The sequence below is a fragment of the Triturus cristatus genome, chromosome 11, assembly GCF_964204655.1.
Source record: "Triturus cristatus chromosome 11, aTriCri1.1, whole genome shotgun sequence".
NCBI lineage: Eukaryota > Metazoa > Chordata > Amphibia > Caudata > Salamandridae > Triturus > Triturus cristatus.
The window spans coordinates 295,072,014-295,092,720 of record NC_140594.1 but is presented as its reverse complement, the minus strand read 5'-3'; the positions used below and the strand labels follow the sequence as shown (position 1 = coordinate 295,092,720).

General features: G+C 44.5%; 1 protein-coding gene across 6 annotated transcripts in view; it reads left to right on the top strand.

Moving 5' to 3' along the window:
• EMID1 (EMI domain containing 1) overlaps positions 1-20,707 on the top strand; it is a 431,309-nt gene that overhangs the window by 284,841 nt on the left and 125,761 nt on the right. For all 6 annotated transcript variants that reach the window (XM_085632751.1, XM_085632749.1, XM_085632748.1 and 3 more), the window contains exons 5-6: positions 11,352-11,413; positions 12,019-12,166. In XM_085632751.1, coding sequence (XP_085488877.1) covers positions 11,352-11,413; positions 12,019-12,166 — 210 coding nt within the window. The remainder of the gene's footprint in view (positions 1-11,351; positions 11,414-12,018; positions 12,167-20,707) is intronic.

The following is a 20,707-nucleotide window of genomic DNA, read 5'->3' as shown; positions in this document are numbered from 1 at the left end:
TCTAGCAGTGTATAACAAAGAAATCAGCCTGCAAATTAACGGGAACAAGACAAAGATAATAATTTTTGGCAAATATCCTCACAAAAAGCAAGCATCCTGGTCTCTGGGCGACCACCGAATTAGGACAGCTACATCCTACAATTACTTGGGGTTATAGTTAACAGAGAGGGCAACAGCTGCTAAACATTTAAATGAGCTAATTTCGAAAATCAACAGACTAATTCTCTCACTTAGACGTTTAAGTCATCACCTAGCAAGTCCATCCGCAGAGCCCACGTTGACAGTACTGAGGGCAAAATTCATTCCAGCAATTAATTATGGCCACCTATCCTTCCCAGGAGTATTAGAGAAACGCATCGCTGCAGCCCAGATAAAACTTATAAGATCATGCTGCAGGCACCCAGACAAGCAAGGAACACCAGGCTAAGGCTAGAAATAGGACTAAACAGACCGGATTTGGTACTACAGTGGGACTTAATAAAATATTATATCAAAGTTCTTAAAGCCCCTGAAACTACTTTCAAACATTTTCTGAAAATTATTTTCAGGGCAGCGGGATCCCTATGGCACTCTAAGCTGAACCAAGCTATAGAATCACTGAAAATAGAGGCAGAAAGCATGTCCCTACATGAAATTCGGCACACTGCCTGGTCTAATGCTGTAAAGCTCCAGGTCTGGGACATCTCGTCTGAACTGGATCGCTCCTCACTCCGGTACAACTCCCTCACACTGGCACTTGACAGTTGGTACATCCCTGGGAAAGGTCAACCTTACATGCGAGACCCACTCTCAGCCCAAGCTAGAAGGAAAATCCTGTTTCTGCACCTCATTGCCCTTAAGATCCTGCAGTTCAACCCAACATGGGTGCGAAAAGACAACGCTGTCTCCTGCCGGCTATGTAACTCCCATAGAGAATCCTGGTTACATCTTTATGCTGCTGCCGCATTCTGGCCAGTGATCGCTATCGTGTGCTATGCCCCGTCCTAAGGGACAAGGGCTTTGAAACCTGCAGGGACGCTTCAGATTGGTGCTTTTCAGAAACTACTACCTGCTTACTTGCCAGAGCAGGCAAGTTTATTCATCAAATTAGAATCGCACTTGACTTCCAGCACCAGGCAGCAGAATCTAGGGAAAAAATAAATCAGCAATTATTCAGTAACTAAACCAGCCGGCGCCCTAGCTCCGATGGATGTCATTCAATCCAGGGGCTTTCTTAAATGTACAGTCGGATTACAAAGAAAGATAGACGTGGGGCCCAGTAGTGAGCACAGCAAGAACTCCTATTAAAGACAACCTATATAACTGCAGGCATCTGCATGGTGCATTTTTACTTTGCGTGCTTGGAAGCTCAATGGGGGAGAGCAGATGGGAGGAGGGGTGTTGCATATGTGTGTTATACTGTAAAGATTTTAAGTAATCGTAGAGTCAATAAAGAATTCTTGCCTGAACCCGAGGACTCGATGTAGGCGATGAGTCTAGAGATCTTACCTTTCGTCACAGTGCACTCTGATGAGGTCCAAGCTGCCCGAGCTTGACCATTTGAAGCATTGTACGAGCTGAGTGAGGCCAACACCAGCCTTCCACGAACTTGCCAGTCATCTCACATGAATGTCATAAAATCTTACCAACATGGGGCAAATTACTGTTTATTGAAGAGAAGATCAGTGTTGAAGGAGGGGACACAGACCCTACTCCCTACTTCTCGGGAAAGCTTACCAAAGCCTGAACTGTTGCCGTTGTGTAATTGTGCTTTGAGTGTGCAGAGTCTCAGCAAAGATATGCAGTATCTTCCAAGAGAGAGAGGAAGCACTGGTAAGTGTCCACATGGTGGACACCCGTGCCGCATTATCTGTCCAGCCTAGGATGAATCCACCAAGTTTGCTACCGAAGCAGAGATCCAGGAGATACAACTTGAGGCCTCATCCAGCATTCCAAGAGCCATGATACTGATCCTGAAGTGATCTCACGTACATGTGATCCTCTGCACAGACCCATAACCGGATCTAGCCATCTACTGGCCACTGTTATCCATCACTACACTATACATTAGCTTACTGTAACCTAGCAGGCCACTGTCCAGTGTGACTCACCTCTAAACAATGCAAAACACAACCAAATGCACCATCAACAGACCTCCTTGATTACAGTAGTCAAGAATCCCAGAACCTTTAAGGGCGTCCAGTTTCAAAAAGCACTGTAGGAATCAGACAAATGGCGGGAATGCACTGTAGAAATGCACTTAACATAACATAAATAACCTTGCACTGCACTTTTGCACCATTTCCTAAATCCTGTACGGGCGACTTGGGTGTTGTGCAGTCCTAATTTTGGACAGCCAAACTCTCCGAAACTTTTATTAATCTGTGCTCATCTTGGATCCCATCTGTTGTTACCGGCTATTTCATTAATAGTACCCCTTTACATCACCTGCCAAATCTACCCTTTCGGTTTCCTTATATTAGTTTCTGGGAGCACACAGCTACAAGGGGTTTCTACCAGAATTTCAATATCCTAATACTGACCTGGCAAACGATATTAGCCTGCAATATTGTGATGTCAAGTATATGTGAGTAAATATAGATTTACTTAACTTTGCATATATAACCCTTGGAAAAAAATATATATATATAAATAAATAAATAAATATATAAATAAATATATATATATATATGTAAGCCTTCGCCACTGCAATCCCTCAATTAGATTGACAAGGCAGACCCGATATCAGTGCAAGTTTCTTTATTGTAGACCTGTTTTGTCCGACATGACGCGTTTCAGCCTCCAAGAGGCCTTGATCACATGACGCTTTCACGAGGAAGTGCAAAATTTAAAGTGCTAGGTGCATTGAAAAGTATCACATGGTCAATAGACATAGAAGAGTCTTTTGTACATGATCGGCAAATGCCTGCATTAAGTTTTGTTACATAATGATAGCAAAAACACGTAAGTTACTTGACATAATGAAAAACATCGTAGGATGTTAAGTATATTTCAAAATGACTCTGCTGTTTCAGGAAAATCAGGAAATTCATGAAGTATTAATAAATAACACTCATAAAAAGATATATATAAACCTGAAAATTTCCTATAAATTCCACATATACTTAAAATCATGTGATATACAAAATAAAACCCAAGTTATAAGCACAGGGACCCAGCATACTGTTATGATTACATAGGCCAAAACCGAATTTTCTTAATAAAATCAATTCACCATCAATAAAATATATATAAATTACTGATCGGAATAGGAAAAGGGGTCAATACTACAATTAAAAACTGTTTGAAATACCAAAAAGTTTCCAAACAAAGATTGCCAATTTAAGGAAATGCATAGCCTAAAATACCAGAATGAACAGATAATCATATAGTGAAAAGGATCCAGCCCAATTGGCCATGGTACTATGTTCTAATGACATGGACACTTTGATAAAGTGCAAAAGTGCAAATAAGTATGTGCTAAACACCAATGGTGACAATTTACAAATATAGTTGCAAGATTGGAGGCTGCATCATACGAGGAATCCATTAAAGCGCTATACAAAAATCAGTGCAAATCAGGCAACACATTATTATAAGCATGAATAAAAATCCTTATATATATATATATATATATATATATATATATATATATATATATATATATCTTTAAGACTTAGAGTAAAGCATAAATCATGCAAAATAGGAAGTAGGGGAAATCACTTGTTATTTCACCAGCCCCTCCTCCACCCTTAACTTTTTTTCCCCCGTGGGCAGGTCTTCACAAAACTTAAATTTAGCAGAAAAAGTAGATTACCAGGTCACATTGTTTCACATGGTCAAAAGTTAGTACGTAGTTGTGTTAAGAATAGTAAATCTACACTTCCCTATATAAATACCTACCTTTCACAATGTCCCCATAATTTGTATTTTGGTCACAATATTTTGGGAGTTTAATAGTTTTGTCTTCACTATTCTGACGATTAAAATAGTTCTTTAATTTATTGCGAACCAAAATAGAATGCTTTGTCGTGGCAAGCCTTGAGAATAAGGTGCATCTTCTACTGCATAGGCTGGAGGTTTACGGGCCTCAATTACAAGCCCATTGTGCTGCCCGTGCATCACTTTTTTAGACGCCCCGACAGGACGCAGTGTGCTTGCCAATATTTACAAGGCCACGCAAAGCCACCCTCGTGACTTTTTATGGCCTTGTAAATATGAGCCCCTTTAACGCATTACTCTGTGTGAAAAGGGTGTTCCATTGGTGTTGCTGTGGGGGTTCTCACGCAACATTTATGGAACCTGACGCATTCCCAGATTTACAAACTGTCGTAAACCTGTGATTGTGTCAGAATGCTACGCCTCCCAGGGGAAGCGTAGGAGTGGTGCAACGAAGAGAAATACTTTTATTTCTCCTCGTTTTTTGCTCTTTTTATGTGTGCTGCAATCTACAGCTCACATAGAAGGAGCAAAACGCTAATAGTGACTGTTTTTGTGCAGAAAGGTGTCTCTTCCTGCACAACAACAATCATCCCTGCAACGCAGGCATCCGTGCACCATGGCGCATGTGTGTCTGTGTTGGCGCAGGGCTACTGATTGTGCGCACGGGAGAAGGACAGGAATGCGCCGTATCTTGTAGATACGGTGCATTACTGCCCTTTTATTTAGTCGCACAGCAGTGCAGCAGGAAGGCTTACTGCGCTGCTGTGCATCGAAAATTGGTAAATGAGGCCCTTCATTTATAGCCCCCTAAAGGACACCTTTGGTAGACTCTTGTTAAGTCCACCAATGGGTGGATAGCTTACTGATTGGAATAGGAGATGAAAGCTACCCGCCTCCTCTGTCAGATGGTGGAGAAAGACCCACACAGCTCATACTAGATTCATTTTCAGCCCAAAGGAGAAGTATGTTTTTAACAGTCTCCTGCTCCATTAAAGGTCTGTAGTCTGTCCCCATGCTGTTGCTGTTCAAGATAGAATTGCAATAGAGAGTTGAAACAACAGGAGGAGGGTGGAGAAGGGAGTGCTGTTGAGAGCTGACTTGTAGAAGCTCTCTCACCGGTATTGATCAATGCAATGTGTAGAACCTGGATTAGTTTGGATTATGTTAGGTAAAACTGTTCTGACGAAGTATCTATTCTTTTTTACTTTGCGCTAGCGGAGCTTTGTGTGGTTGGTACTTGAAGGTGGTTTATGAAGAGAAGTTTGGAGAGCGGTACTAGTTGAGTCAAGCTCTAGCCTCGCCAAGTTCTCCATGTGCTGTGTTTCAGGCAGGGTCATCAAAGTGCTTGAGGAGTCAAATATTCAGAGACAGTCTGGCTGAGGTTGTTGTGTTCTTGGTTAGGTCATGTCTGCCAGTTACTTCACCCCTGATCACTTTTCCTTGCAGACATTGGTGTGTGCGCGTGTGGGTTTGTCGATGCAGGCTCCTCCAGCCATCTCTCTGTGGACAAACAATGCCCAGTGTAGTTAGAGTTTGGCTGCGTTGGTTTGTGGGTCTTCCCTGCTGTGAGTCAAGAAGGGGGAGGGGATCCACAGTAACTTGTAGGCCAAATCAGCACGAGGGTGATATGATGTTATTGTTTTATCCGCACCGGGTGGTTCGATGTGGGGGGGGGCAAAGAAGCGGCGGTCGAAGTGCATTGAAAAAATCATAAGACCTATGAACCTCAGTGAAATTGGGGTGGGGTCAGTGAATGTGTGGGTGGGGGCAAAGGCGTGGCTTGAAAGAACAACTTAGCCAGTAACTTCTTTGGTGGGCTTTCACTTTCAGGTAACTGCATAGAAAATAATGTAACCAGCCTAAATGAAAACTACATTGCAAGTTAAACGAATCAGTTAGAAATGCACTATTACCTCTCTTCAAACCTCTGTTGGTTAATGTGGTCATTGCTGATGTCTGTGAGTGGAACCAGGGAGCCACGCAATGTAATCCCTTTTGGTGTAGTGGAGAATAGCGACTTGTGTACTTTTAGTGCTACGTGGTCACAGACAGAGACAGAGAGCACTATGAATATTTAAGTCATTATTTTAAACTTGCATTACACACAGTATAAGATAGGCTGCAGCAAAATGTGCAAAAAGATTTAGGTTTAAGATAAACCAGTGCTTTCAAAATATAGATTTTAGTAACATGCAATTGAACTGTATCTAGAGCAAACATTTTGTATGTGTCCATTAATAGCACACACTCTACATCTCAGCTAGTAACACCCTTACAATACTTCTCAAAAATAATACATCTTTTGTCATCTCGAAGCTTCAAGTGACTCCATGAATTAAAACGATTCCTGGGCGCCAAGCAGCCTTTAGATTTAGAATTAACCAGTTGCACACATTTACATTTCATTCAGTCATAAGACAAACTGGCAAGAAGCCTTGTTTCTTGTTCACCTCTCTGTCCTTCCCTGTCTTCACAGCACAGGAGGCTCCCTCCCTTCCATTTCAGCTGAGGCATCTCAACTGGCTGAATTAACTGTCCTGGTGGTTGTCTTTTAACCAAATGTACGGGCACTGTTTTTGTTAAACTATAAAGTTGGGGAACACAGTCCTCCAGGAGCTTCTAGCCACTTCAAACTCTGCAATGGAGGCCTGATTCACAACACCGTAGAGGGGAGCAAGCCACTGAAAGCTCGAGCCAGGCGTGAGCCAGATGCCTGGCTCGAGGTCCTCTTGACTATGCAAGTGCAAAATCAGCAAGCTTTCATGTGGCTGCTGCCTGTCATCACATACCAGTAGCGGTCCGTGGAGGGAGTTCGGTGGGGCAGTGAGGCGGGGCGGGGGAGGGAAATGGAAACACCGGAATATGGATGAACGGAAGTAAGTACACATTTAAATAAATAAAACGAATTCCTTTGCGCGCGCTGCATCGCTAAATGCGATGCAGCGCGCGCAACAAAATTTGTTTTATTTATTTAAATGTGTACTTACCTCCGTTCATCCATATTCCGGTGTTTACATTTCCCCACCCTGCCCCTCCCCCGCCCCGCCTCACCGCCCCACCGAACTCCCTCCACGGACCGCTACTGTCACATACGCCAAGAAATAAAGACAAAGCGTTGATTACAAACCTTAGACGTAAAACAGAGAAACAGATACCCATATAGTGGCGGAATTGTACAGTGTAAAACAAGAAATATCTGTTTCTCCACCCGATAAAATTGTGTGATCCTAGTCAAATTTTTTTATTCACCAGACCCCTGTTTCTTCATCTTCACATTTGAGAGAACCTTCAAATACATGTGTTCAGGATGTGCACTATACAAATCATGCAACTATAGTGTTCCTCCGTCTGAATTACAAATCTACACCACATATATAAGGTACACATGACAGCTGACTTGCCCCTTAGTTCACTAATGTCTAGAAGGAAGTAGAGGGCAGGCATGCTTTTAAATTAATGTTTAAAAAGTATCATTTTAAAAATATTTCTAAAGGCAGTGATACAACAGGAAGTACTGAAACACATATGCATGTAAAAAAAGAAACTTTTCTTTTTTTAAATTTTCAAGCAACTTCATCATAATTTGAGCATGACAGTTGTCACATGACTTACATGCCAAATATTTTCAGGGCTCTTAGAGCCAAGCCAGACCCCTGGCTCAGCTCTGGCTCGGCTCGCCCTGTTATTTGTTGGCTCACCCACCTCTACCACACCAATGTTTTTTCAGCACAGATGAGCTTATGTTGCAAAATGTATTTATGGATTTTAAAGCAAGCCTGCCCTGCGTTTTAAAGATCATTTGCTAATATAGTTACACCGCTACACATACCAGAGCTGCCAAATTTTCTATTTCTCTGATAGGCACATATATTTTCTTAACTCAGAAAAGGGTAGTTCTACTTTCAAGACAATGAGGGGACTGTTGACTCAGCTCAGACGGTATAGGAAGCCTACAAAACAGTTATTCGCGGGGAAACCCTGTCCCTGATCGCGGGAAAGAAAAAGGACAAGCAGGTAGATTTAGTGCGAGAAGATGAAGAAATACTGAGAGTGGAAGAGGAATTAGCTCAGGCGGTGACACCCGAAAAACTACATTTCCTCAACCTGAAACAAGACGACTTTAAAAGCATAGCTGATGACAGAGCCAGGGCGCAGGGCAGAGACACGCAGAGCAGAATTTATGAACATGGTGATAAGGCAGGGAAGCTAATTGCATGGTTGGATAGGAGGGAATGGGTGGCCCGGCTGGTGCCCGAGTTACAAGGCGAGGACAACATCCCCATAACTGACCCGCAGGAAATAGCTGACCAGTTTGCAGGCTACTATCAAACGGTGTACCGCACGACTGGTAATACACAGATGACGACAACAGTGCATTGCTTAGAGATATCAGACTTCCTACCCTCTCAGATGAAAATAGTGAATATCTTGAGTCCGCCCTCACAGACGATGAGGTGGCACAGGCAATACGGGGGTGAATTCGGGAAAGGCGTCAGCCCCGTACCTCCGTTCGATGTTCATAGAGAGCAGGGACAAGGGGACGCTCCCCTTTGATCAACGGATTGAAAATATCGTGATAATTCATAAGGAGGGGAAACCCAAAACCAGCTGTGCGTCCTAAAGACCAATTTCACTGCTTAATGCAGATCCTAAGATCGTTGCAAAATTATTAGATACGCGCTTGATTAAAGTTATTGATACACTAGTGCACCTCGACCAGTCAGGCTTTATGTCACATCGCAATACCGCCCTCAACTTACGCCGCTTGCCTGGTGTACTGGGAAGAGTACCAACTATTCTAGAACCCGCCATATTGGTATCCCTAGACGCCACCATGGCATTCGATATGGTTGAATGGCCATATTTCTTTGCTGTGTTGGACAAATTGGAATTTGGTCCCACCTTTAAGAGCTGGGTCTGTCTGCTGTACTCCAGCCCCATGGCTCAGGTCGTTATGAACAACTGCAAGTCTCCAGCTTTTCAACTGAGCCGTGGTACGCGCCAGGGGTGCCCTCTATGTCTGCTTCTGGCGGCATGGATCCGTAGAGATCAAAGGATTCGCGGGATGCAGTGGTCCCCAGGTTTGGAAGATAAGATATCTCTGTAAGCAGACGACATTCTGCTATATCTGACCTCCCCAAGAGCCTCCTTGATCGGCCTCCTGGACATTCTCGCGGTGTTTGGGAGATACTCCGGATTCACCATAAACTGGTCAAAGTCTGTAGTCTACGTCCTACAGGAAGAACCACCCACTCTCCCGAGGGGCTGCCTGATACAGATAGTGTCGGACGGCTTCCGTTATCTTGGTATCTTCATTACGCTGAGCTCGGAGCTCCGCTTTGCCCGCAACCTGGTGCCACCTATACAGAGGCTGAAAAGTGACGTCAAGCCCTGGAAGTCTCTACCCCTCTTGTTGTTGGGTAAAGCGGTCCTTTTCAAAATGATGGCACTGCCCCGCTTCCTATACGCTCTCCAGAACTCAATGGACCCAGTTCCCACATCTTACTTCAAAGAAATTGAGAACCTTCAAAGAGATCTTCTATGGGACGGTAAGCTCCGAATCGCCCTAACTAAATTAACCCTTAATTTGTATGACGGGGGCATCAGCCTCCCAGATATTAGGAAGTATTACCGTGCGTCCCATTTAGCAGCTATCAACCAGGGATTTAATGGTCGACCTGATGACCCTGGATATGCCATGGATAGACGGCTACTCCAAGGGGGGAATACGGCAGAGCGCCATATGCAAGGCCCTGCAGGTACCCTCTCACAGGACCAACTGCACATTCGGTCCATGTTTGGCATGTAGCTAACAAACAACTGGGATGGGACCGTAGACTTACCATGGCAACTCCACTGTGGAACTCTGAGAGGCTGGGAAGTCTGTGGCAGTCCAAAGGCTTTGACAAATGGGACCTTATTGGGATCTCACAGATCAAAGACATCTGGGGTAAGGAGTCTATTCTTCCCTTCGCTTCCCTCTAACAGCAGTACCGCCTGGCGGATACAGAATATTATTGGTATCTTCAAGTACGGCATGCCTTGCTCACCCACATTACCAGTAAATCCACACTTCCGGAGGCCTCCCCCTTGGAGGACAGACTACTAGATGGTCACCTCCCTGAGAAAACCATCTCCCTGATCTACAAAAAACTGATTAATAATATGGAAGATCCACTACAATCGTTGAAGGAGAAATGGGTTAGAGACGGCTTAGAACTGGATGAGGAAGACTAGCAGGAGGCGGTCTCCTCCCCGAGAGAGGTCGCCGTCCAGGCAAGGCTACGGTTGGTACAACTCAAAATTCTGCACAGGATGTACATCACAGGGTCGGGCTTGGTACGCATGGGCAGAGCAGAAAATGGGGAGTGCCGACGTGGGTGCAGGGAGATCGGCACATTTATACACATCTTATGGACCTGTGTGCACAAACAGTCTTATTGGCATTCATTTCCAAAGGAACCCTTCTTTGCAATCTTAAAATAACAGCAGATTGAGGAAAAAAACAATAAGGATCTAAACTCATGACTTAGAGTATGCCTGCAGCTTCTTGATGCCGGTAAATAGCTCACTGTGCTATCATTGGAACTTATGAACTGTGTCAAAAATATTAGCCCACTTACCTATCTACATAAAATACAAATCTGTTAAGTGCATGTTACACAATGTGATTCCAACAGACACATTAACCATCAATGGTAGTTTATGAGTGTATGAGAACTGCATTAACCAACAGAGTTCTCTTACTGCTATTATAATCCCCTCACAATTGCTGGGTACATCTCTGCACCAGGTATCTTAACTCTGTGAGATTTTTTAAAATGCAGCCTCTTTTTGACCAATGAAGTAAGCTAGAACAGATTTACGGTCACATTTGTCCTTGTTACCAGTTTGTTTGCCACAGATTTGTTTTAAATAAATGCATAAGTTGTCTGTCAGACTCTGCCTATCAAGCTCCGCCCCTCGTGACTCTACCCACTTCCCTCTGCCACACCTTAACCCCCAGTTTATGGGTTCCCAGGTAAGTTTTTCCAATTACAGCTCTGATTGGAATGTTTGTGAGGGGCTGTGTGGGGCATGTCAGCTGCAGTGATACAACGTCACTCACATCTACGGCAGTCTGCTCGGCTCTTGTCACATTGTACCTCACAACTGTCCCTATTTAGGAGGTAATGTCCACAGTTTGAGACACAGAATTGGCTAGTGGTGTGATTTGTTTTGTGGCCCTTATATTGCATCAACATATATTGTCCTCTGGTTACTGTCACGTTGTTTCTTCACACCCAGTAGACACATGGACTCACAGATTCGCTTCTTGAACAATGCAGTTAGAACGACCGCGTTTTTTTTAGACCGCGTGTGTTTTTATACAGTGTGTTTTAACTCTCACTCAGACACTTGAATCTGTTTGCCTCTGTTTCATTTTACAGGTTGTTTAAACTGCAGCCGAGTGGTTGAGATGTCGGAGCGCCTCACAGCCCTAGAGACCAAGGTAAGTGTGAGCCAGGGTACCTGTGGGATAGATGGAATCCCCGAAGTAACTATATGCACCATGTAAGCAGTCTCTCGTTTTGTACAAGGTCATTTCGAGGTCACAGTCTGAAAGGTTGGACACTAGCGCATACTTCGCTCTGCCGTTTGGGCTGGCGAATAGCAAAATCCCATCGTGTTTTTAGAGACACTTATTATACATGAAGGACTCACCTTTTAAATTCAGTATATGAACACGTGCCCCATAAATATTCTCTAATGCAAATGTCCTGTAAACCTGGCAGGATTACACTCTCAGCCTGAAGGTTGGCTCACTGCCGCTGACATCTGTAATTGACAGGTCAGGAGCGTTCAGCTGGTCGAGGCACTCTCAGCCTCCAATCCTTATGGGGTTGATACATTAAGTCCTGTTATATTGGATAATAGTCGCACCAGTTATTTACTAAAATGATAGTAGTACTCTGCCTCTGAATGCTGGCCACCTAGTTTGGCAATACTGATTAAAGGTTTCAATCACAATGAAAAAACTGATTGCATGCAAAGGAGTTTTCTTAAAACTGGAGGCACCATCAACCCTCTCCGCCCGGTGTTTCCCGTCTCTTGCAGGTGGCGCTGATATCGGTTGTGGACTCTGTGAGCCCTGCACAAAATCACCGGCATCTGGTGGCCAATGCAGGTGCTGTTCCTTCAGATTCCGTCCAACTTTGGGGGTCTCCATCTGCACACGGCAGTCCAGGGGTTGAAGGAGTGAAAGGTAAGTAGTGCTTGGGCCGTGCTCCAGGTCTGTGGGGTTCAATGGGTGTTCAGTTTGGGGGCAGGAGTTGACTGAAAGAACAGGGACAGTTTCAATTCAAAATGTTTAACATATCATTCTAAGCTACTCATAGCCGGAGTTTGCTAGGATGTTCTGGGTCTTTGAGTCTTCACGGACCACAGGGGTAAACTTGCATTAATCACTTTATTATTTAGGCTAAGCGGAAAGGCTTCTCCGAGCAACTTGCATTAACATTATTGGAAACTGCAGTATAGCCAGGGAGGGCAGGAATCTTAGCCTGTATGTGATCTACTAGCCTTTGTCAATCATCCCCAAATAACTCCTCTTCTTCAGCCAAGACTGATTTGAAAAACACAGGAACCTTGTGAATACCCCCATGCACCAGGCTGGATCCAGAGATTTTTTTCAGCAGTTCCCTCGCACGCCAGTAGGTGGCTTTGAGCGGCTCTGTGTTGGGTTCGTCTTTCCCTAGAAAGGATGTTGGGTCCACATATAACTGCCACCTCTGCGTGTCGGCACTAGTTCCTTTCTTTCTGCGCATTTCGATGCGTATCCAAAGCTCGGTCCCTCAATTCTGTTACTGACAGAAAACGTTTTCTACAAAATTATCCCATGTGCAAGGGACACGTCTCCTGCCAAAATTACAGGATTTAAATCCTGCAAAGATTGGGACAAACAGAAGTCAGTTCTGTCTCTGGATGTCCGGGCTCATTGTGAGAATGACAATTATGTTACAACTGCACTCAGATGAACCCAAGGGCTATCAGAGATCGCATGGCCAAACTCTAAGGCATGGAACACCTCAGAAAACATCACAAGGCCTGATCTTGGTTGAAGTCAAGGATGCATTCTCACTCTAGGTCAGCAGATAAGACAAAGTGAAAGAAGTTGTAGTGTGACTCCCTTTCTTCACGCCACTCTCGTCTTGAGAAGTCACATGGACGTCAGGGACGATCTTGGTCCTGTTCTCGCACAGCTGAGCCGATTCGATTCAGCCCGAATTCCCAGGGCTGTCAGTGATGCTGCAACAGATCCAAGCCTTCAAAGAGGCCATGTTATGTATTGTTGCTACCCATGTGAATTCCGCTGGTGCACCTTCGGTCTACGCGGATAAGAGGAGGACTGCAGTCGGGTTACCGCTGACAGATCAGTCCCTGACATGACTGTGCCTCGACCCTGTTCTGAGGCCTGCCCAGACACTGAGTCTATGCCTGCTCATACTCCCCTGCTGATAGCACGAACACCAGAGAAAGAACCTATAATCCAGAAGTAAACCTACAGTGACATTGGCCAAGGGTGCACCCACCTTGATTTCAAACCAAATCAGACCCTGAAGGCACATCTCCACTACATCAACGTTTTTCAGATTGGAACAACATGATGATGATGATGGAGATACTGAGTTGCACCTAAATGATGAGGAAAACTTATTTTTGGACCTGCAAGATGCAAGTGGCCTGAACACACCCCCTAACACTGGCCTCAAGTTTCCACCTGGCCCCTCCACTGAGGAATCAGCCTCATTTGCAATGGTGATCAGGGGGGTGGCAGAAGTCCTCAGCCTCCAATTTTCTTTAGTAGAGGTCAAAACTAATGTCCTCACAGAGGTCCTGCAGCCAGGACAGCTGCTCCCTTCCTTTATTGAAGCCCTCACAGACACACAACTGGGCACCTGGGCAAAGCCAGGATCTTGCCCCCCTGACAATTGGCAGATTGCTAAAAGACAAAGGATAGCTTCGGGTAACCCATCTTTCCTTCTCCAGCATCCCACACAGCGGAAAGCCTCTTGGTACAAACCTCGACTAGCAGGTTGAACCCAAATTCCTTCCCACACCTCCAGAGAGGGAGTCCACATGCATTGAGGCCTTTGAGAAAAGGATGTTCTCCTCCTCGTACCTCAACGTTAGATCAGTTAACTCAAGTAGCCCTGGGGGGTTACTCACGTGTGTTGTGGGACATGGTGAGCGCCTCTTGCCAATGGTCCCTGATGACCTTCGAGCCAATTTGCAACAAAACATACAAGAAGGCCAAGACACGGCAAAGTACCTGATTAGGTAGGATCTGAAAACTAACACCTGTTTGGGTAGGACAGTTGGTACCAGCATGGTCCTCAGACGCCACACATGGACCAGATCCGTGAGCTTCCCCAATGATGTTGAAGCATCATTCGTGGACATGCCATTTAATGTCACTAGTTTCTTCAGAGATAAGGCAGACTCTGCCCTGGAGCGCTTTAAAGAGAGTAGGGCTACAACACTCTCTCTCAGCCTTTCTGCATCCATGCAGCGGTTTCCCCAACAATAACATCTATTTCGAGGCCATGCCAATACCTGCCTCTGCAACAACAATCCCACCAACCCTTCCAAGGTAGAGGTCGGGTTTCAGCCGTCAGCATCCAGGCCCTCAAGGATAACACACTACTCAGTCCCCCATACCGCCACCTGCTGCTTCAAACCCCCTTTAGTATGCCCTCATCGGTGCATTGTCACGCAGTTGGATGGAGGAAAGAGTTGTTACCACCATTAGGGGTAGAACATCACATTGGAGAGATGGGTGCTCCAAATCATCCAAGATGGTTATGGACTACCTTTTCATTCCAGTACTCCAAACATGCCACCTACAGTGCAACAACATCCGGAGCACAACTTGTCCAGTCTGTAGAAGGAAGTCCAGGCTATCTTGGACAAGGGAGTCATAGAGAGGGTGCTGGCATCATAAATTGTGACAGGTTTCTACACCTGTTACTTTCTGATGCCAAAGAAAGACCGAGTACTTCATCCAATTGTAGATATTCGCCCTCTGAACTTCTTCCTTAAAAGGACATATTCAACATTCTCACTTTGCCTAAGATCTATCTGCCCTGGATCCAGGCAACTAGATAGTGATGTTGGACTTGCAAGATGCTTACTTCCACATTCCTGTCCTGCAGTCCCACAGACATTACCTGTGGTTTCAAGTAGGTCACGAGTACTTTCAGTTCACTGTGCTCCCTTTGGCCCTCCCCAGTGCCCTTCCAATGTTCACAAAGGGTATAGTGGTGGTAGTTGCACATCTTCGAAGGTTTGGATACCAGTCTACCCATACCCGAATGATTGGTTTCTGAAGGTGAGCTCACCTCAAATAGTTGCTAGCCTATTTCAGACAACACCCAACCAATTGTTTTTTGGGGTTTCTCCATCAATGTGCCAAAGTCACACATGACATCTTTGCAGAGGCTTCCGTTCATTGTTGCCAACCTGGGCACTGTGCTGTATTGAGTCTTTCCTCCTCCTGAACAAGTCCAGTACATTCAGGCTATGATCCTAATGTTTCAACCCTTGACCTGGATATCACTGACAGCAGCTCAGAGACTTCTTGGCCACTTGTCATCCCGCATCCAACTGGTGCACCACACCAGGTGACACATGCGGGCTCTGCAGTGGGATCGGAAGTCTCAAAGAGCTCAGCATCAAAGGAACTTGTCTTATTCCATCCAGGTGTCGCAAGAGACTGCGAAAGACCTGGGGGTGGCTGCTGGACCGCAGTTGGTCCAGTTGTAGACCATTCGCCCTACCCCACCCATAGTTAACAGTTGAATGGATTCATCATTGCTGCTTTGGGGAAGTTATCTAGGAGTGGTTGTGATCATAGGACTCTGGTCTCCGGTGCCAACCCACTTCCACATCAGTCTGTCGAAGATGCAGGCGATTTCCTTGAGACTAAAAGCTTTCCTCCCGTCCAGCAAGTGGGAGTAGGTGCAGGTTCTGATAGACAATACCACCACTATGTTTTACTGCAACAAGCAGGGCAGAGTAGGGTTGTGGGTCTTGTACCAGGTGTCTATACGCCTCTGGAACTGGTTGAGTCATCAGGGCATTTCTCTGATCGTACAACACCTGGCAGGAGCTTTAGATGCCAGGGTAGATGAACACATCCAGTGTTGCCTACCGGACCACGAATGGCATCCACACTCAGAGGTGGTGCAGGATATCTTCCAGCAATGGGGAGAATCCTTGCTCAATATTTTCGCCACATCCGAAAATGCATAGATTCCAAAAATTTGCGTGTTGGACTTCCCAAGGCTTTTCTCTCTTGGAGTAGCTTTTTTGTTTGGTGATTCCAGCCTCTACCTCTCCTGCTGAAAATATGCAAGCAGATCAGGAACAATCTGGGCCAAGTCGTCCTTGTGGCTTTGAAACTTGTGGCCATGAGCATCTGTGCTCTGGTCCAGTTGTCGTTTTGGGAGGGCCTTCTGTCTCAGCGGCAAGACATGGTCCTGCATCTAAGCCTGCACAATTTACATCTTCATGCTTGGAGACTCAGCGGTGACAGTTGACTGCTTTTGGCCTCCATACAGAAGTAGCAGAGGTCGTAGTGGGCAGGATCTGTGGGTCACAATGTGCACATACTTTTTAAATTTAACAGAAATAGTTCCCCTACTTTTTACTAATAGATAACCGTCCATGGATGGTTAATTCCGAAAACTGAGATGCCTTAGCTGATGCAGAAGGAGAGAATCTTCTGTGCAGTGAAGCAGAGGGAGGGACAGACAGTTAAAAAATAAACAAGCTATCTTGCCAGGGTTCCTGAAATAAATGTAAACATGTGCAATTGGTTGATCTTCAAATATAAATTCTTCTTGGAAGTCGTTATTGGCTTTAATTGATGGAGTCACTTAAAGCATTGTGGTGACAAATATGTATGTTTTTTTAGAGGACACATACTTATAAAAGTGTTTGCACTAGTACAATCCTGCTGTGTATTCCTAAAATCTATATTTTGAAAACATTTTGATATTTTAAACCTAAATAGTTTTGCACATTTTATGGCAGCCTATTGTAATGCAAGTTAAAAATATTTACATATATTCAAAGAGCTTTCTGTCACAGGCTGTGACCTCAAGGAACTAAAAATGCATAAGTCACTATGTCACACTGCCCCAACCAGGATTTAGTTCTGCGGCTCTTGGATTACACACACACTCAGACTTTTGTAATGATCACATTAACCAATAGAGGTTTTGTAATGTAAAATAGTGCATTTTCCTCTGATGAGTTTAACTATAATTTGGTTCTTCAATTAAGTTGTGTTATTTTATATGCAGTTACCTGAGGTTGAAAGACCAACAACATAAAGACAGAATATATGTTCTTTATAGCCATACCTAGTAGTGAATGTCTTTGTGGTAGCCATGTGGCCCTCCACCAAAATCATTTATGTGGGACGCTGGGAGAAGTTTGTTATTTGGTGTTCTATACAGCATATCAAACCATTGAAAGTCCAGTTATCTGATGTTCTACCTGTCTTTAGCCCAGCAAGGCGTAGCTGTGGCTACCGTTAAAGGTTACTTTTTCTTCCTTATCAGCTTTTCTATGATTAACTGATCAGTCATCTTTGTTTAAATCACCTGTTGTGATACATTCTCTAAAAAGGCTGGCCCACATCTTTCTGCCAAAACCTTTTTGTGATACCCTAGGGGGATCTGAATTTGGTTCTCACATTAATGTGTAGCCCAATTGATCCTATGCACAGTTACCCTCGAAGGTTACTAACCCTTAAGACGGTGTTCCTCTTAGCGATCACGTCAGCTCCTTGCATAAACTTCTAGCACTCTATCCAGCAATGTTTACTACCTTCTTTTCGGACAAGCTCGCGCTAAGTACTAACGCAGCCCTCCTCCCAAAAGACGAGATGCCTTTCTACACTGGGCAGCCTATCACTCTGCAGGCATTCTTTGCCTCACCTCATCCAAAAAAAAGTAGGAAGAAAGCCTCCATCGCTTGGATCCAAAGAGAGCTCTGAGCTCTGAGCTCGATGGCAGCAACGAACATTGAGTGGGTGATCAGCTTTTTGTGGGGTTCTCTGTGACGAAGAATGGAAAAGCAGCACTGAAACTAACCATGTCCAGATGGATTGTGCTGTGCACTAAGATGTGCTATGAATTGGCCAAGAAACAGCCTGAGGAAGGCCTCGAATTTCATTGTACCACAGCCAAGTGCGTTACCACTGCCCTGGTGTGCAGTGTGCCTGTCTTGGACATCTGTCAGACTGCGATGTGGGTGTCAGTTCACATGTTCACAAAGCACTATTGTCTGGATAGACAGGTTAGACAAGAGCGGCACTTTGCTCGTTCAGTCGTACAGGACATTTTGGTCTGAGTCACTCCACACAGGCGCCACCTGGGGGACTGCTTTGGTTTCAGTTCACAAGGTGAGGAATCTGTGGTTAGTGTACATCAGAAGAACAAGTTACTTTTCTTCGGTAACGCTCTTTCTGGTGGAAACTCTGTATAACCGCAGATTCCTCACCTGCCCTTCCTCTTCCCCGTACTGTGGATGGACTATTTTTTGCTGTATTATTGAAAAGGTTCCAATTAGGGATCTGCACACTGTCAGTCTGATTAAAGAGGGCTCCGCGTCCCACGGTGCAGACAAATATCAGAAAGAATCTGATGGTGTCACACAGAGGTGGTTGTCATATGTGGCTGCTAAAGCCATTTCTAGGGAGGGATGAACCAGACGCAGAGCCACCCAAAATCACCTACCGGCACACCAGGTAATGGCCAAGAAAAGGCTCTGGACCCAGTCTGGTGCCTGGGGGTATTCACAAGGTGAGGAATTTGTAGTTAGAGTATCCACCAACAAGAGCGTGGCCAGTGGTAACTACCTTGTTCATCCAGACTTATTGAGAATCTCTGCCTGCAGTTGCCATTGCTCTAGCTAATGTATGTGAATCAGAAGAACAATATACTATTGCTGTGTCCATCTTCTGTTTCTGATTCACATCCACTTAGTGATACATATATTAACCATACATGTGCAGTGTTAATGTCAGATTCTGCATCAGAAAATGGCTGTGGCTGTGGAAAGGGAAAACGTTGATGTAGTATTTATGGGGCAAACACGTTGGTGGCATATGCAGAATCCACCCATGGATGCATTTCGCTTGTGAAATCGATGACACATTTTTTAAAATTTGTTTTGTCAACTCGAATCTGAAGGTTTCTCAGATTTTAATAGATTTCTGTGGCCTTTCTTTCCTGGTTGGCTAACCTGTAAACCATGATGAAATTTCAGAGATGGGCAAATAGCAAAAAAAAAGCGGTTCGTCACATTTCTTTTGCTTTCACATGTTGTTAAAAGGCAAAAAATAAATTGCCCAAGTCCAGTAGTAATAGAACATGAAAAGTTTTTTTTAGGGACAGACAGGAACAAGAACAAGAACATAAGGATGAGTGAATAAATAGATTCATTAGTATAGACACCCAGAAAAGTATAATTAAAACTACTGCAACCAATGCATAGTGTGCCATTTCGGTGCCCAGTACAACACTGCAGGCATCTCCCATCAAAATAAACGCTATATCTACAACTCCCATGGCTGCATATCACGCTGGCTGTCCCATGGTCCTTGCGCAATGACCAGACAGGTGAACTTCATGCACAACCACTGCAAGGACAATGAGGTGATCAGGGGTGGAGCAATTGGCAATCATTTTAAGGACGAAATATGGGTGTTGCAGTTGGTTAGAATCGGGTGCTGTGTAGGTTTTAAATAAAAAGGGGTTGGGAGATTAGGTCTATTGGCAAGAAAAAGAAAGGTTGGTGTTCAGTGGGGGGGTCAATGCTGCATTGTTATTAGTTTAGGAATCGCAACAGGAATTAGTGCGCATGATGAAGGAAGGAGGGCATACTTGGGGACAGTCAATGGGGAACTAAAAATGGGGGGAAATTAGGTTTATTTGGGGAATAAGCATTCCATTGAAATACCTGAGTTAGTAGAAGGGACTTTGGAGGTAAGAAGTTAAAATGTGGGTCTGTGGAAAGGGAGATTGTCATATAAATGGAGGATGGGAGGGGTACAAAACGTAATGGTCTTAACGGGAATTGTAGAGGCCAGAACTGGATAAAGTATGAATGGTAATGTGGTTATGGGAATAATTAGATGAGTTTAGGAAAAATGATACTTGGGCTGTGAGAGAGGCAATGATTAGGGTTACTGGCATGATGTGAGAAGCTGGCTTGGTATATGGTGTACACTTATGTAAGTGGGAACCTTGCACCATTCCAGACAACCCTTACGGAGATTTTAGTGGTCTTGGACAACCTTACAAAGCTCTCTAAGTGGTAGCTGTGGAGAGCAGCCTTCAGGCTTAGTTCGGAAGGAGTGTAAAGCAGCTTGTTTCAGCAGAACATACTCTTATAGGTATAGATTAAGTGAAAAAGAACCACGCAGTATATTTATAAAAACAATGTTTTTATTATAAGACACTCACTAACACATACAGATATCTCCTAGCCAGAGATATACACAATACCCACACTACTTTTCAATAGAAACAAGTAAGTAGCACTTAATACACAGTGGTCACCAGGATGAGACCAAACCATATACTAAAATAGTGGTATGCAAACCATGACTCGAGTCAAGACTATACCCAGAAGACGTAGAAGTGCCAAGGACCCAAGGAACCACCCAAGTTAAGTAACCAGGGGCCCCACGGAGGCTGTGTGCAGAGTTGGAAAACAACAGTGGGATCAA